The sequence below is a fragment of the Epargyreus clarus genome, unplaced genomic scaffold, assembly GCF_041222505.1.
Source record: "Epargyreus clarus isolate Ecla_fem2 unplaced genomic scaffold, WU_Ecla_fem_2.2 ptg000007l, whole genome shotgun sequence".
NCBI lineage: Eukaryota > Metazoa > Arthropoda > Insecta > Lepidoptera > Hesperiidae > Epargyreus > Epargyreus clarus.
The window spans coordinates 11100589-11117145 of NW_027332215.1; the positions used below are offsets into that span (position 1 = coordinate 11100589).

General features: G+C 33.6%; 1 protein-coding gene across 3 annotated transcripts in view; it reads right to left on the reverse strand.

Annotated features, from left to right (window-relative positions):
• The window catches only part of Best2 (bestrophin family protein), a 76255-nt gene extending 62035 nt beyond the window's left edge, over positions 1 to 14220 (reverse strand). For 2 of the 3 annotated variants that reach the window (XM_073074593.1, XM_073074592.1), the window contains exon 1: positions 13805 to 14170. In XM_073074593.1, the coding sequence (XP_072930694.1) occupies positions 13805 to 13875 (71 nt within the window). In that variant the 5' untranslated portion in view covers positions 13876 to 14170. The other variant, XM_073074594.1, reaches the window with a different exon arrangement.
• Between the last annotated feature and the right edge of the window lie 2337 nt (positions 14221 to 16557).

The following is a 16557-nucleotide window of genomic DNA, read 5'->3' on the forward strand; positions in this document are numbered from 1 at the left end:
ATTACTCTGAAGAACTCGAGACTGTAATAATAAAACAAAGAGCTTTATTACTTTTACTATATACGTACCAACTTATTATAGAAGGTTCTAAAATGTATAAAGATTAATTTCGTTAACAGGGTTCTTCTTCGATACCGAAAAAGGCAAAATTCCAAACGCTCATTTCGGGCAATTTTAAAAATTAGACTAATATGAAAATTTCCCTCTCCTCTAATACACACAGGCGACATCCGTTTTTCAAATTGAATTTTTACGACAAATATATTCTTACACACATTTTAACACGTTATTGGATCAATAATAACAGTCTCTATTTCGGATCAGACGCTGACTGGAGCATTCTAACTATGCGATTCCTGTGTCGATTGCCGGCTGAACTTTCGAGACAAATCAATAAGGCTTAAAATAAGCCGTAGTTTAACCTAATCAATACTATGAGATGCAAGTTAGGTAACAAAGGAAGACAATCATGAAACATTAATTTACAAAAACCTCTTACAACTTTATAGACTTACTAGTGTGGGTAATGACCTAAGTGTGGGTACACGATGTTGGCTTAATATGTACATTGTAGATATCGTTTTGAATAAGTGTGGGCCTGAGGGGTAATTTAAATATTGCTGTCTTTTATTCAGTTTAAAATACTAGATTTCTTGTATTTATATTTAGTACAAGGTTTGTTACAATCACAACGTCAGACAAACTTTTGTTGGACATTTGACTTGAGTGACTTTTTGTGCACGGTGAATGATCCAGGAGTTTTGTAAGAGAGGGTTTTTTTATATTATAAGGGTTGCAGACGAGCATGCAGTCCACCTGAAGATAAGCGACTATGCCGCCTGAGGTCGGCCACAGATGCGCCGCTACCCCTGAGGACTAAGGAACGCCTCGGAAATGTATGCCTTCCTTACCACATCTTTCAAACCAGAAGCAACACTTAACGCTGCTGTTATCAGGCAGAAATATTCATTGTGTCATTTTATCGGGTCAAGAATCTTGATTTAGCGGGGATTGATTACAGATGTCTATGGTCAGCAGAAGCCACTTAGCATCTGCGTGAACTGCATGTTCGTTTACTACTCTCAGTATTATAAAAAAAAACTGTAAACAAAATTAAATCTACAAATATTTATTTAATCAGATTCGATACGTGTATTAAAATGACTAGGCATTAAACTGAGATTACCTTCACATGCACCCTATTGTATTACTGCGACACAATTATAATTACGAAACGATTATAAATAATGACATGCTCATTGTGTTGCTAAAGAATTTATTAAATAGGATCGACGTTTGCCACGCTATTCGGAAAGTTTAATTTAATTTTTTTGTCTATTATTTCTTTACTTCGGAAAAATAATCTTTACTCATTGTCTTGGAAGATGTATTTTTATAATAAATATAATATTTTTAATTAGTCATACTTATTTAGATACTTTTGATAATGATAATTTAAATTATTAACTTTAGATGGACGAAAAGTAATACTTAGGTTCATGACACCTTAATTAATACTCAAAAGATTTTTGTAAAAAAACCCGACAAGTGCGAGCTAAAACCCACTACCGCCTTAAATGAAAAATATATTCTCTATACGTGTCTCATACGTAATGTACTGGAAAATATTCATCATCATCATCATCAAAACATTAGGTACTGTCCCACTGCTGGGCACGGGTCTTCTTTCAGAGTGAGACCGATTAGGCCATTGACCATCATGCTGGCCAAGTGCAAATTGGTAGACTTTACATATCTTTGACTTTTTCTGTGGTTTATGAGGTATGCAGGTTTTTTCGCGATTTTTCTTTCACCGTTTAAGCAAGTGATAATTAATGTCTAATACGCACATAACTGAAAAATTAGAGGTGCATGCTCGGGATTGGAACCTCGGACCCCTCGATCAAGAAGCCGAGTTTCTTAACCATTGCCAAGGTTATCACTAGTTTTAATACTTATGAGTTATGACAAACTAAAGGAAAAGTTCATTTGTAAAAATATATTCTTTCATACACACAGCTAGACAGTACACAAATTTAAATTTCCATTCAAATCAGACACCCAGGGAATCAAACGCGAACGTTTCTGCGTAGCCCAGAATGGTGACCACGCCGCCACGCATTTCTTATTTGCGTTACAAATATTTCAGCGAACGGCAAATCGTTAAATCTTTGTATAGTCCTCGCCAAACTGCTAGTCCGCTCTGAAGTTGTTGCGAGCAGGTGTAGCCATACAAATTGCTATGGCGACGCCATTCATTTCTATATTCAGAGCGGACTAGCAGTTTTACGCGGACTATACGACTGTACAACTTCGTACAATTTCAGTTGTGAATTTTCGGTCGGCTATTTTTGATAGTTGATCTGAAAATCTTCAATCTAGACATGCCTGCCACTTCGCAGGTCACGTATTCACTTTCACCATAGTAACGTCTGTTCGTGCCGCTATCATCTGTGATTGCAATTCTGCCCAATCACAAACTTTTTGCTACCATTTATTGTACCGCCATTATATATTTATTATACGGCCAAACTGAAATCTAAATGTTGAATTTAGGTTTCTGTTTCTGGGTCTGGGTGTTTGTGTGTGTCCATGGCACCCACGATACAGGGAGTCCTAGTGGGGCTGTGAGTTTATAAAGCTTTAAAAAAAACTTACGTACCTACCTTTTATATATAGATTGTATACCTATTTGTATATTAAATATCTCATTGGCTTGAGTGACGTAATTTCATACTAATAGGCGACAAATACGATACCTCCGGTAAGTAAATATTGGGTGATTTAAATAATCGATCTGGGAAAACTAACATTATGTAAGTGTTATTAGTTTAGACCACGAATGTAAACTTTAAATATTGTTTAATGTCTACATAACCAAAGTTGTCTTTATCAAACATGATACTGTTACACCTACACATCATACCGACATGAACTTGTATGGAAACTAAAAATATATTTTTTAGTTTCAAAGTTTATCGCCACAAACTGAATAGTAATCTGTAAACAAAAATATCTTTTAACATCTTTAACAAACTGCGAACAAGTTGGTGGTCTAGAGAAATAAGTAGGTATATATGTATATCTTGTCTTCAGGAATCATAGTAAATTGGCTTCAGAGTATTTTCCAGGTAAAGTTTCTTGAAAATACTTTGAACCCTTCAACATAAAGTAACCTGGAGTTCAAATACTAAAATAAATACGTAATTTTCTGCTACCTTGTCTACAAACTATATGGGGGCATTTGATAAGGAAGTCAAGATTGTAAATTTATTCGTCGTCAACCCATAACTGCTGTCCCATTGCTCGGTACGGGCCTCCTCTTAAATGAGTAGCAGGGGGGGGGGGGTCACAGGGATCGTGACACCCTCCCCCCCTAAAACCGTCGAGTTCGACTAGCACTTGAGAAACCCTGCATGTACGCGCTGCGCTGCTACCCCTGAGCACTAAGCTGGAACGCTTCGAAAAAGTATGTCTCCCTTACCACACTCTTCAAAACGGAACACAGCAGCGCCTAACACTGCTATTATTAGGCAGAAATAGGAGTGGCGGTGGAGCCGCCGGAGTCGAACCACAAAGGGTTCTACCTTCAAATACTAAAGATAGAAGTTAGAAAAAAGTGCTCGAATTGAACTAATTTTCCACTGTGAAAACCAACCGCCCGAGACGAGAAGGGTTTAGGGCTTAGGCTATGTTGCATCATATTGGCCAAGAGCGTATAGACATGGGCGAAGCAGAGGCGTTGTCTAGGTCGTTGAAACAAATTCCATCCCCCTCATGCTTGTAGGAGTGTCTGGAATGAATAGATTCCAGCGAAAAACAGGATAAGTCTTTCGGGTTGAAGATCCCTTAAGCCCCCTTTAAATTTATTTACGTAACTTAAGTATTTAAGAACGTAGGCGTGAAGGTTTACATCAAGCAGTTTTCATTCGTAACGTATAACATAAAATGAATTTTGAATTTTGGGTTTGGTTGGGCGTTTACCTTGTTGAATATCTAATATCAGGATATTTTTAGTCAACCTCCCCGCGATATATTTTTAACTTTATATACTAACTTTGATATAAAATAAGTTACATCTATTTAACTGACGGTGAACGTCGTCTCTAATTTAAAACATACATTTCCTTTGATAATTTTTTCCCATACATTATATAGGGTACATATTTTTCATTAAGTTTGTAGGGAACCGTCGTTAAATCAGCTTAACTCGCACTCGTCAAGTTTTTTAAGCGCATATTTTTTTGAAAAATTTGCGATCCTCTGATTATGAGGTCGAATTAAAATGTCCAATAACTGTTAGAGAAATATTTCTTGACAACATAAATTAATATGTAGTTCAGAAAATATATCTTTAGAAAACTGACTCCAATTTGATTTTCAACACTTAAGTAGATGAAGAAAATATTTTTTAGATTTTTTTTAGGACTATAAATTCAAGTATCTTTGAGTGACCCTTAACGTATATTTGTCACTGCGTACAGAAGAGACTTTTTAAAAATAAGCTGCAGCAATGGCGCAGTGGATCATGCTTCCAGGCATTTCTAGCAACACGGCATTGAAAAACATTTACAGGAATTTTTAATTAATGATCTTGTCAACAGGAATTTACCCTGTTAAATATAGACTTGCCCTTTAAAATGAGCAGCGTTTCCCAAACTTGCAACTCAATGTGGGAGATATAACGTTTTTAAATTAACGGCGAAATTATTATATGTATAACATATTTCTAGTATTTGTCTAGGTTCTATCTATACAAACAACAAAATAACGAATTTAAATTTAAATAAAAATAAAGGGACAAAGCAATGAAGTGCACAAATGTTATTAGTTACTATTAAGTTATATATATCATGTGCGATGTTACAAATTGAGTCTAATCAAAAATTTAAGTAGCCTTCTTTACATTAAATTTGTTGCGTACCCCTTACGATTACCTCGCCTTACCCCAGGGGTCCGTTAACCGACTTTGAGAAACTTATCTAGACGAAGTCGTAGAAAGTTCGTCTCCGACTCCAGTGGAAGAAAACTGAAAGAAATAACAAAGGAAAGCTAAAGGTCAACAAGATCAAAAGAAAAATATAAACTTGCGTTAATAAGTATCGTTGTTTACCTGTTGTAAAAAAATCAATATATTTAGTTTAAAAAGAATAATAGCCACCAAGGTACCCATTGCCTAATGGTTTTTGATTTTTCTTCAGGTAGACGGCTGGGTCAAACTAATGGCGGACCCAAGGGATATGCACAACTGATATAAAAATATCACATGGTATTGAATAAATTATAAAAGTCAACAACCGAATATCGTCTCGGCCATGTTAGTAATGCAAAGTTTCATTAAAATCGCGTAAGAAACATCTTTACGATTAATAAATAGTTTAGTTATCACAATTACAATTAAAAAGATATAGTAAATACGTATATGTTTGTGTAAATACTGGTAAGTTAAAGTATAGGTACATTTTCCACGTTATAGGTAATTGAAACATTAGTCTATAGAGTCTATACTAATATTATAAAGAGGAAAACTTTGTTTGTTTGATTGATTGTAATGAATAGGCTCAAAAACTACTGGACCGATTTTAAAAATTATTTCACCATTCGAAAGCTACATTATCCCCGAGTAACATAGGATATATTTTATATGAAGTTTATTTGATAAATAGATTTTGAAGCGGTACAAAGTTTGCCGGGTCAGCTAGTAATGGATATAACGATACAAGTATTTCATAAATGTATTTGTAATTTCTCTCTAAATCAATTCATAGCACTACGTTTACAAACTAAATTTAGAATTTAAAAATAATTCTTCTCAATAAAGGAATGCGGTTCAAAATTAATTAATGAACAGTGCTGATCAATAAGTTAATGGAGTGGGCAGTTTACCTTTGCGTAAGGTTAAATCTACACGGGGCTGTTATCAAACAACGCCGAGGTTGAATAATTGGGAACATATGTCATGTTTTCTATGTTACATTAAGTGTGGACACATGCCGGTACTATATTAAATGAAAAGGAATCGGAGATATTGACGACGACTGCCGACGGAAATGAAAATTAAAAACTGTATTTAGATTTTTTTAAACCTGATTGCATAGATTAGTAAAGATTACTCACTCCTAACAAGAAAATGTACTCAGTTTTGAGAATTGAACTAGTTGCGTAAAAAAGTTTTGCCACGTGTCCGTGCTAAAATGTCCCTAAAATATGTGAAAAAATATTTATTTATTATGTAAATTACGCAGTATTAGTTATTTATTCGTAAATTTTCTATAAAAATGTTTTTATTTGTCAAGAATTCAAAAAAATAACTTACTAATAAGCCGTCTGTGGCTTCATTCAATTTCAAGGCAGCGAAGTATCTTTACGTATCTTTACTCTATGCCTGATTGTAATATTAAGAATTGAAATATCATAGCTATTTGATGAAAATTATTAACATTACGCTGATTTCCGCTTTTATCGGCACTCAACAGCCGGAGCCGGAGCAACGAGTAGGATATATTAAGCCATCAAAAACATAACTTGTAAAAAACAAGTCTCACAACTCTGTTCTTCTACGGTAAAAAGTTGTGAGATCCATGAAATACCAAGTCAGTTAATTTAATCAGTCCTGGTTAAAGAACCTTCTGTATTAAGTTATTACGTAATTATCTAACCTAACAACATCTTATAGTGACCATAAGAGTGTCACCCATATCAATATCAAAAACCTTTTATGTTTTAAATAAATAGATTTTCTTGGCAATCGTATTAAAAAATCTCGTTGAATCCTTATCCTTATCCTTACAATATTATAAATCCGAAAGTAACTCTCTCTGTCTGTCTGTCTCTTTTTCACGCCTAAACCACTGAACCGATTTTAATGAAATTTTGTACAAAGATAGTTTGAGACCCGAGAAAGGACATAGGATAGTTTTTATCCCGGAAATCCCACCGGAACTAGGAATGGCGATCTAAGATCGCGGCGAATCGATCTTTTGAACAAAAAAAATCGATTAATTTAATCGATATTAGTAAGGAATGAATCGTAAAACTATGCATTTGATCAAGTGATGATCTTCCGCAAAGTTGTTGTCCATGAGCCCACGAAGGTTTCAGAGTTGGTACGACCAATTTTAGCCAGATGGCGCAATTGTCATTCCAATGAAGATACGAATTTTCAGTTTTATGTATGTTAATATGTCATATTATTTTCTTTTAACGCGGGCGAAGCCGCGAGCAAAAACTTGTATACGATAAGATACATTGTGTTTTCATCGTATTACATCGCATCGCACAAGTAACATATAAGTACCTATATTAAATTATATTCAACGTAAGTTAAAACATAATAGGTATTATGTTATGGTTTAAATTATGTCTTTGTAAAAATATAATAATACATATAACATAATACATATAAAATATAATAATAATATAACAGCTATAGCTGTGTGTTTAGCTATTATTGTATAGCTTTATTTTTGATATTTGCCTGTTACTCACGCGAACCTGTAACCAAATCTTCCAAAAATTACCTAATATATTAACGTAAACATTGAGCAGTGTTCAATAAAAATTGCACTTTTCTGGATCATATATAAGTACCTATGCAAATCATTATTTTTACCTCGACGCTATGAGGAAAAGCGCAGAAAAGGGCAAAGAGGAAACATGATGCAGCAAATGATGATTTTGCAAATATGTATTTTACATGCAATGTTAGACTTTGCAATTCAATCCAATGCGTTTGTTCTTCCAAAAGTTGCAAATATTATTTTTCCCTTATATTTAGATGAAGTGCGCAACATCGTAAGTAACTGTGACTCAATACAAATAAATAAAAAGGTTGAGACTTTTAAAATGTTCCATTATTATGTAAGAGTAAAAATTATAAATACTTGTAACAAAGAATAACAGTGGTGATAGGCCAGTTATTGAAGCTCCGGCATTCAATCTCGCCAAGTCTGCATCGTTTGAACCCACACGCACGTCTTATTTTTCCGAGTTATTTACGTTTTAGTAATTTATTATCACTTCTTTAACAGTGAAGGAAAAGTTGTGATGAAACCTGAGAGAAAATAGTACTCAAAGTGTGTAAAAAAGTACTCTTAATTATATGAACTACACTAATCCGCACATAGCTAGCGCGGTGGAGCGTGTACTAATCCTTTTTACTCGGAGAAGACCCCGTGCCCAGCAGGACAGTAATGGGTTGACTACAAAAAATATAAAAACCATTAAAATATGAAGAAAAACACTTCATTCCAAAGCAGTGTTGTGCCGTGTGCCCGTGCTACATATCACGATGCGATGTGTCGTGATTTTGCATGATGCACGTCGTTTTCCACGTCACGACATTGCTTCAACGATGTGGTGACGTGACACGATGCGACGTCATTTTGTATGTATGTGTTTTAAACTAAATTTCTGCAACGCAAAGATTCCACTGGTTTTCATGCATTAAAATATTTCAAACATTTAAATGCACTTATTATCTATGCAATGTGACGAACGCAATTCTTGGGAAACATTTATTTGCTTTTGTCGTGAATTGTTAAAAACCTTGTGATACTCATACTGAACATCGAATGAGATTAAAACCCATATCAAATGAAACGGAACCAGTTCCGATAGCCAAGGACAGTCGTCTTACGTCTATAATTATAATTCTCAGGTATTATAAATTTCACGTTTGAGGGATTTTTCTGCGACGTGGATTGCTTGCTTTTTACAATAATATGCGTGCTTTGAAATTTTAGGCGTCCTATCAGGATTTGCTACTTTAGTTATTTCGGGATTCAGGTGAAGTCATTAACCTTAATATTAAATAATTTGAAAAATCAAAAACCCGACTGTATAGAAAAAGCAATGTACAAGAATGTACATACAAGAAAAAAACTCAACGATTTCCGCTTTATCTATTGAACCGTAATATGTATACAGTTCAAATATTCACAATGCAATCACTTCTATGGTAACAAATACTAAAAATTAAATAAAAACTAATGTTTGTGGCACGGAACTCTCCGTTTGCAAGTTCGACTCGCACTTGGCCAATTATTTATAGAATTTGTACTGACTATCCTTACTAATATTATAATTCCGAAAGTAACTCTGTCTGTCTGTCTGTCTGGTTGTCTCTTCTTCACGCCTAAACCACAGAACCGATTTTAATGAAATTTTGTACAAAGATAGTCTGAGACCCGAGAAAGGACATAGGATAGTTTTTATCCCGGAAATCACACGGGAAGTAGGGATGGTGATCTAAGATCAATTAATCGGAGAATCGATCTTTTGGACCCAAAACATCGATTATTTTAATCGATATTAGTAAGGATTGAATCGTAAACTATGCATTTGATCAAGTGATGATCTTTAGCAAAATTGAAGGTACGAATTTTCAGTTTTATGTATGTTAGTATGTTATATTATTTTCTTTTAAACGCGGGCGAAGCCGCGGGCAAAAACTAGTATTTCTATATATTTTGATTGCGTATCACATATTCGTTAGACACTAAAACTAATATTTTGGCATACTAAATTTTGTTTTTCAAGTTACACTAAACTTTAATGTACAGTATTTGCATTGTGCATACAAAAATAATAATTAATATTTATTGTATAGTAACGTGTAGGTATCTACCCAACAACGTTTACTGAACGTTAGCCTTCTGTTTCAGTTCTCAATTTTCACATTTTTTGTATGTACAGATGTTACATGATATACCTGTATATTATGAATGCTATAATTGATATATTAATTATTTGGAGGTCGCATTTAAATTACTTCGAAGAACTGACGGTGGGATGGGATTTTTGTTGTAAAATGTATATATTACTCGTGTTATGAGTAAGTAGGTACTATCGATATTTTCTTTTTGTCCTAAGGTCCGTAGATCTACGACTTACTATGATTGCTGACTATATTAGCTCAATATCCCTAACAATGATATTTTAAATTAAAATATCATTGCTCCCTAAGGGAATAACTGCCGCCAACTATCGCCGCCTATCGTCATCGACCGTTGATGACGATGGTCGGCATATGCTGCCCCTTAGAATATATATCTCTCCATATAATATATAGCTTTCCAAAAATATTATAAGTAACAAACATACATGCCAAAACTCAGGAAATTACGCGCGAAACTTGTAATTCCCCAGTTCCACCATGTTAAATTTATTACCACGATTGAATATTCATAACATTGAAAATTCTATAAAACGGAATTTACAAACTCCACCCAGATTTTAAATAAATATATATGTATGTATATAATTTGGGTTACGAATCATCTCGTTCGTATTTAATACGCAGCTTTATTTTAATTCTGTGTACACAGACACGTATCTAATGTCTTTTGCTGTTTATTGAAATAGGCATAGATTAGTAAAGATTACTCACTCTTAACAAGAAAATGTACCCAGTTTTGAGAATTGAAATAGTTGCGTAAAAAAGTTTTGCCACGTCTCCGTGCTAAAATGTCCCTAAAATATTTGAAATAATTATTTATTTATTACGTAAATTACGCAGTATTAGTTATTTATTCGTAAATTTTCTCTGAAAATGTTTTATTTGTCAAGAATTCAAAAAATAACTTACTAAAATAAGCCGTTTGTGGCTTCATTCAATTTCAAGGCGGCGAAGTATTTAATCTATGGAAATAGGTTGACTTGTTTTATGAACTTAATATTATACGATACGAATTTAAATAAAAAACATTACAATACATAGTTTCTAATAATTCTAATAAAACTCAGTCTTAACTGATAGCATATATTAAAACAAAATACCTATTCAATTAAATGAACCTATAGGTAGGTACTCGTATTTGTAAAACTCTGTCATATGCCTGTGGAGATGGGGAATCATAGAACTCTGGTGTAATCTGGATTGAATATTTTTGCTGAATGAATGTAAAAACCTTTGATGATTATTTGTCACTGCAGTTCATGATCAAAATAAAGTAACGATGTTTGTACCCTAAGGACAATATAAAAATCGTCATGAAGTGAATTAATTTTTACGGCTGCCACACAATGCTGTTATAAAATAACTAATAAAATAAATATTCATATTACAGTTGCAACCACACGAATGTCGTTGGATTTCTAACCCAAAAGGTAAAAACGGTACCCCATAACGAAGTCTAGTCTATCTGCCCGTCATAGGGCTCTATCTCTAGAGGCATAATAGAACACTTGCAATTTTCACCGAGTATGTATTACTAAACTAAAATGTAAAAAAATAACAAAGTCCCATAAAACCAACAGCGTTGAATATTCCACGGTGGCACGGAACCCTTCGTGTGCAGATGTGACTCGCACTTTGCGGATTTTTTAATCAACAAAATGTTTTATGACGTCTAGTTATAAAAAATAGCTAAAGAACCGGTACGCGTAGGCTAACTTGTTTGTAGCGTTGACGATACCTACAAAAACGTGGTTAAACAATTTACAATTATAATTTAGCATCAAACTAATCTACTGACAACTTCCCAGTATTAATATCTTCTGTATGCGTTCCCAAGAAATATATATAGCCAAATAGAACCACCTTATTCGAAGTCATTAAAAGTCAAGTTAAAGGTTAAATCTTCTCCGTTTGTTACAGGGAAGGCTAAACTGATAAAGAGACGATAATGTTTTCGTACGCATTTTTTACTTTAATATCGCTGCCCAAACAATGGCATCGCGTATCTATCCAGTTGGAATCGATACGGCGAATCAACACTTTCTAGTGCTTTGTTATATAAAACATTAAACTTTTCACGTAGGAGAAACTATAATACGCTTTTGTTTTTGCATTTTCTTTTAATGCACAGAATGACGTATGAAAAGACGCATGCAAGAGTAGTTTAAACAGTTTTTTCCTTTACCATGACCATGATTTTATGTCACATACGTCTTTGCTTAGAAAGGCTGTATAGTGCAAATCATAATGATACAGGCGCTGCCACAACGCGTCGATTACAACATAGAAGAAGTAAAAAATAGACTCTTCTCTGGACAAACGCTACTTTTAATTCACATTTTACAGGCGGGAGTTACAAAATATCTGTATGAATATTGGAAAATCAGAAAGTCTTCATTCTTTATTTCTAGCCCATTTAGTTGTCTATTTCTTAGAGAATGAATGTGAATGTAATAATAAAATTTAGATACTGGCATTTCGGCCTTCACAGAACCTTGCCAATCAAACTGCGAAGTTAGCACTGAGGCGGCCTAGCTAATTACCAATTCTAGTAGCAACCGGCCTTGCAAATGACTATAAATTTGATAATATTCGAATACTTTCATCTATCTAAACAAAATATTCGATAGAAAGTTTTTGTTATTAAAAATAGAGAAAAATAAAAGCAGGTTACTCGATCAAGATGTTAAATTAATGCTTTGCCTACACCTGTTAGTTAATATTCAATTAAATCCAATTAGCTAATAGTTTTTAACTGAAATTGCTTAATTTCTGGAGATTGGTCTAGATAATTTCTTGGAAACACACACGAAATATATAACGTCACAAAGAATTAAGAAATAAAAGAGATATTAATTAGTGTATCATAATAATATTATGAAAACTGCAACATTTATGATGCAATATCGTGACCGAAAATGTTAATTATAATTATTCTTATGATGTTTCAGATTTTTAACGCTTTACCTTCGATAACGTGATAAGGGATTATTGGTATACAATTGCGATGATTATTAAATGGTAGGTACCTATATTTACTTTAATATAATAGGTTGTTGCCCTCGAAGTAGAATACTTGGCTGTATGGGAGTCTGTGTAGTAAGTATGTAGTCGACGTTGAGTCAGACATGTTTTAAATGTAGTGTCAATATATTTTTCAATACGTTTTGTTATATTTACCGTTCGGTTAGTTCATTTATCCAATAGAAATATAGGTAAAATAAATTGTAGTAGATGGTAACCTATTAAAGACATAGCGGTACTAAATTTCAATAACATGAATCGTCGAACAGATAGATAAGAGCTAACTACTTAACCATTTTATTATGAGTAGCTATAAGCATAATGTTATACATACATTATTTTTATATCATATAACTCACATTTATTGTAAGTACCTGTTTTGCAGTTTTTCTAAAATAAGACTAAATTTGGCCCAATTTAGTAAATTGATTTAATAAAAATAAAATAAAAATAAATTAATATAAATTTAATAAAAATAAAATGACGGCTCTCGAATAATTGCACGTAATCATCGCAAATTATATAACTATTAATTAGGTGAATATATTTAATTGTATAACAATTTTTCGCTAATTGCCAGCTGTACGTATCGCAGCAATCGATTCGAGGATTAATCATGCGTCGTATATATGCGTCACAGTTTAACTTTCGCCACATTTCGTTGTCAGGGCTAACCGAACTACGACCAGACATTGAATCGAAACTAGCTCGCTTCGGACAAATCACATTCATCACTTCGACGACACCAAGGCCGAGACCACTTTTAATCCACGCTGCCTCTTATTATGACAGGTAATAACAAAGCAGCTCACTTTGATTACGATTCGTCGTAAACATGCCTACAGTGAAGAGGCGAGTGAATTTTCGCGAATTAATAAAACGTATCACCACGATAGTTGACGAAGGTCTCATTGTCATCTTTTATGCAAACACTACTGATGGAAGACTAGGAGTACATCTTGATATAGTGGTATTTGTGCAGACGTCGGCTCGAACAGCTGTTCGGGCCACGGCTGAGCCCCGTAGCACAGGCGAGCCGACAGCCCAGACCGCGGTCGCCGCCTCTCGCTCCCGACTACTCCCAACAGACTCACGACTTACTTGCAAAGGATCCGCCAGAAACATCCGAAACTGCTGCCATTTGGAACTTCACCGGCGTACGAAATAGTCATGTCGAGTACAGCTTTTTAACAACTTTTAAATTAATATTTATTTATACACACACACGTTTTGTTGGCGCGAGCTTGAAGCGAGACACACGCGGAAAATTAAATACGTTTTAGAAAGTAATAAAAAGTTTGTTGACGTTAGTAACTAAGGAAGGCGAAGGGAAGTTATTATGTAAGGAGTACACTGTTATTTAGTTACATTATGATGAAGTGTTATGCACTCAGCCTTCCCCGAATTGTTATAATACATAAAGGAAAGGCGCGCGAGAGCACCGTTCACAATGTAGGGGCAACTGTGACTGATGAATGATACTTACTTGGTATGGTATTGCTCAAGTTACTCGCTGTTTACTGATGCGTGTAACGCTGCGCAGGCGCTGCCGCCACAGGTTCTATAGTAGGCTCGTTCCTCGCATTACGCGTGGGTGCCACAAGATGGCGCTTGGTACAATACAAGCAACTTTCATCGATTGTAGTAACAAGTGCACCAGCCAATAATAAAATGACTGGTAAATGAGAATGGTAAATGACTATACGATACGTACGTCAATTACCCATACAAAAGACATTTCAGAAAAAAATAAACATGGTGTATATTTTGTAATAATATATGTACATACCTACTTTGCATTTTTTATAGCTTCAATGAAAATGAATTTATAAAATTTAGCAAACGCAGATTTTTTAATGTAATATATATTATTTATCGGGTAAGTTTTCTTTGGAAGGAAAAAGTATAAGTAGTAGTGTGTTCTTCGACAAATTGTAATATTTCCTAAAATATAACTTCTATAAATTGTTTTTTTCTTAAGTAGGCCATATGAAATGCAAAATACCTATGTACCAAATATAAGTAAAGATGAAATTTTAAAGTTATCTTATGTTATTTAATATTTCAATTTAAACAGCCCAGTTTTATATTTAAATCTTTGATTTAATTTAAGATTTAAGTTATACATATACATAAACTTATAATACTATAATTATAAGTTTATGTATATGTGATAAATATTTAAAACAAAATCTAGAGGTATCCTCCATATCGTCGCAAAACCTATCGAAAATAATATAAATGTTACGATATGGAAAACACGGACAAAGCGAACACAGCAACTGCAACGCCATCTACATGTGACTTTTAGATGATTTTACACATCATATCAATATTATTTTTCGTTAGACACTAGATGGCGTTGCAATGTTTATAAAAAGCTTAAAATTACATCCGTAAACTGCGACGATAAATATTATGAAACTAGTTGCATTGTAACTATTGTAAATATAGTATAAATTGTATCTATCGTCTTACACAATCTAATGGCATTTTATAACTTACCAAATTAAAAAATAGACTTAATTTGTAACATGTTTGTTACCTCCCAATAATGATCAAAAACGTGGTTCCTATTTTAAGTACCTCTACCACAGTATAAGGATCTATATATTTGTACTGTGCGTCTACTTACGCCTAAGTCATATATTTTTTCTTGTCTAGTTACTATAGAAAGTATATAATTGCAATTTCTTATAGTTAAATGTACGAAATATAAATTATCATCATATATTCAATAATGTTATTGTTACTTTCCTTAAATATACTTTTTTATTCTTTACGAGGGTACCTTTTGTCGGTGGAAAACCTTCACCTTCACCACACCTTCGAGTAGGATACTCGATGGGTTTGTTTAACTTTCTATAAAACGCTTTTCGCAAAAAATACCATCATTTACGCCCTATAAAATATATAACTTCAGTAATTCATAGTTCCGATCATTATTTTACCTTGTTAGGGGTAGAATTTCATTATTTTTATCCAACAAGCCAGATACAAAATTTCATAGTGTTTGCTTCAAAATTGACGGTTGTTAGAATGAACTTATAACCCTTATTTTACTCTCTACGGAGTTGATTTTGCGGTGGGGGGTAAATAGGTGTGTTCTTGTTCCTATCCAGAAAGCCAAATAATAAATTTTATAGTAGTTGCTTCAAAATTAAAGGATTTCAAAAAAACTGTTTTCTCCTATTTTACCCTCTTCAGGGTAGAATTTCCAAAAGGTCTTTCTTAGTACTTATTTACGCTATACAGCAAATCCAAGTACAAAATTTCAGAACTCTAAGTTGAGCAGTTTTGGCGCTTGACTTCTGATAAAGTTACCTTCGCTTTAGTTAACGTTGATTTCTGAAAAATGAAAAAGTCATTTAGTTAGTCAGTCAGTCAGTCACCTTGCTGTTTTATATTTATACAAATATGTTTTTATAATCTCCGTTTAATTCCTTTAATTTGATACCCTACTCGATAGGTTCAGTTAACTTTTTTTTAATGTGTTACTATTTCGGGCCAATAATCCGCCATTTTGATTTTTTTCTAACACCTATCTAAGGACACTCGGGTCATTAAGACAAATATAATAAAACCTTAATTGTCGAAGTTCATCCAGCCATTTGTTAGATACAAACAAATAAAGAAAGACAAACATACAAGATACGCGAAAAAACATAACCGTTCCTTGGCAGTCCTTGGCTTGGCTTCCTGTGGCATATTATAATTTCCAAAATACTTATGTTTTTATTTGTACAATACCTACATAATTCTAACTTTTATGCAAAAACTAAACTGAGAATATATAAGTATTAACTAAATTGTAGTAAAGGTACTCGTACCATTTAAATGAAATAGGGAAGAAG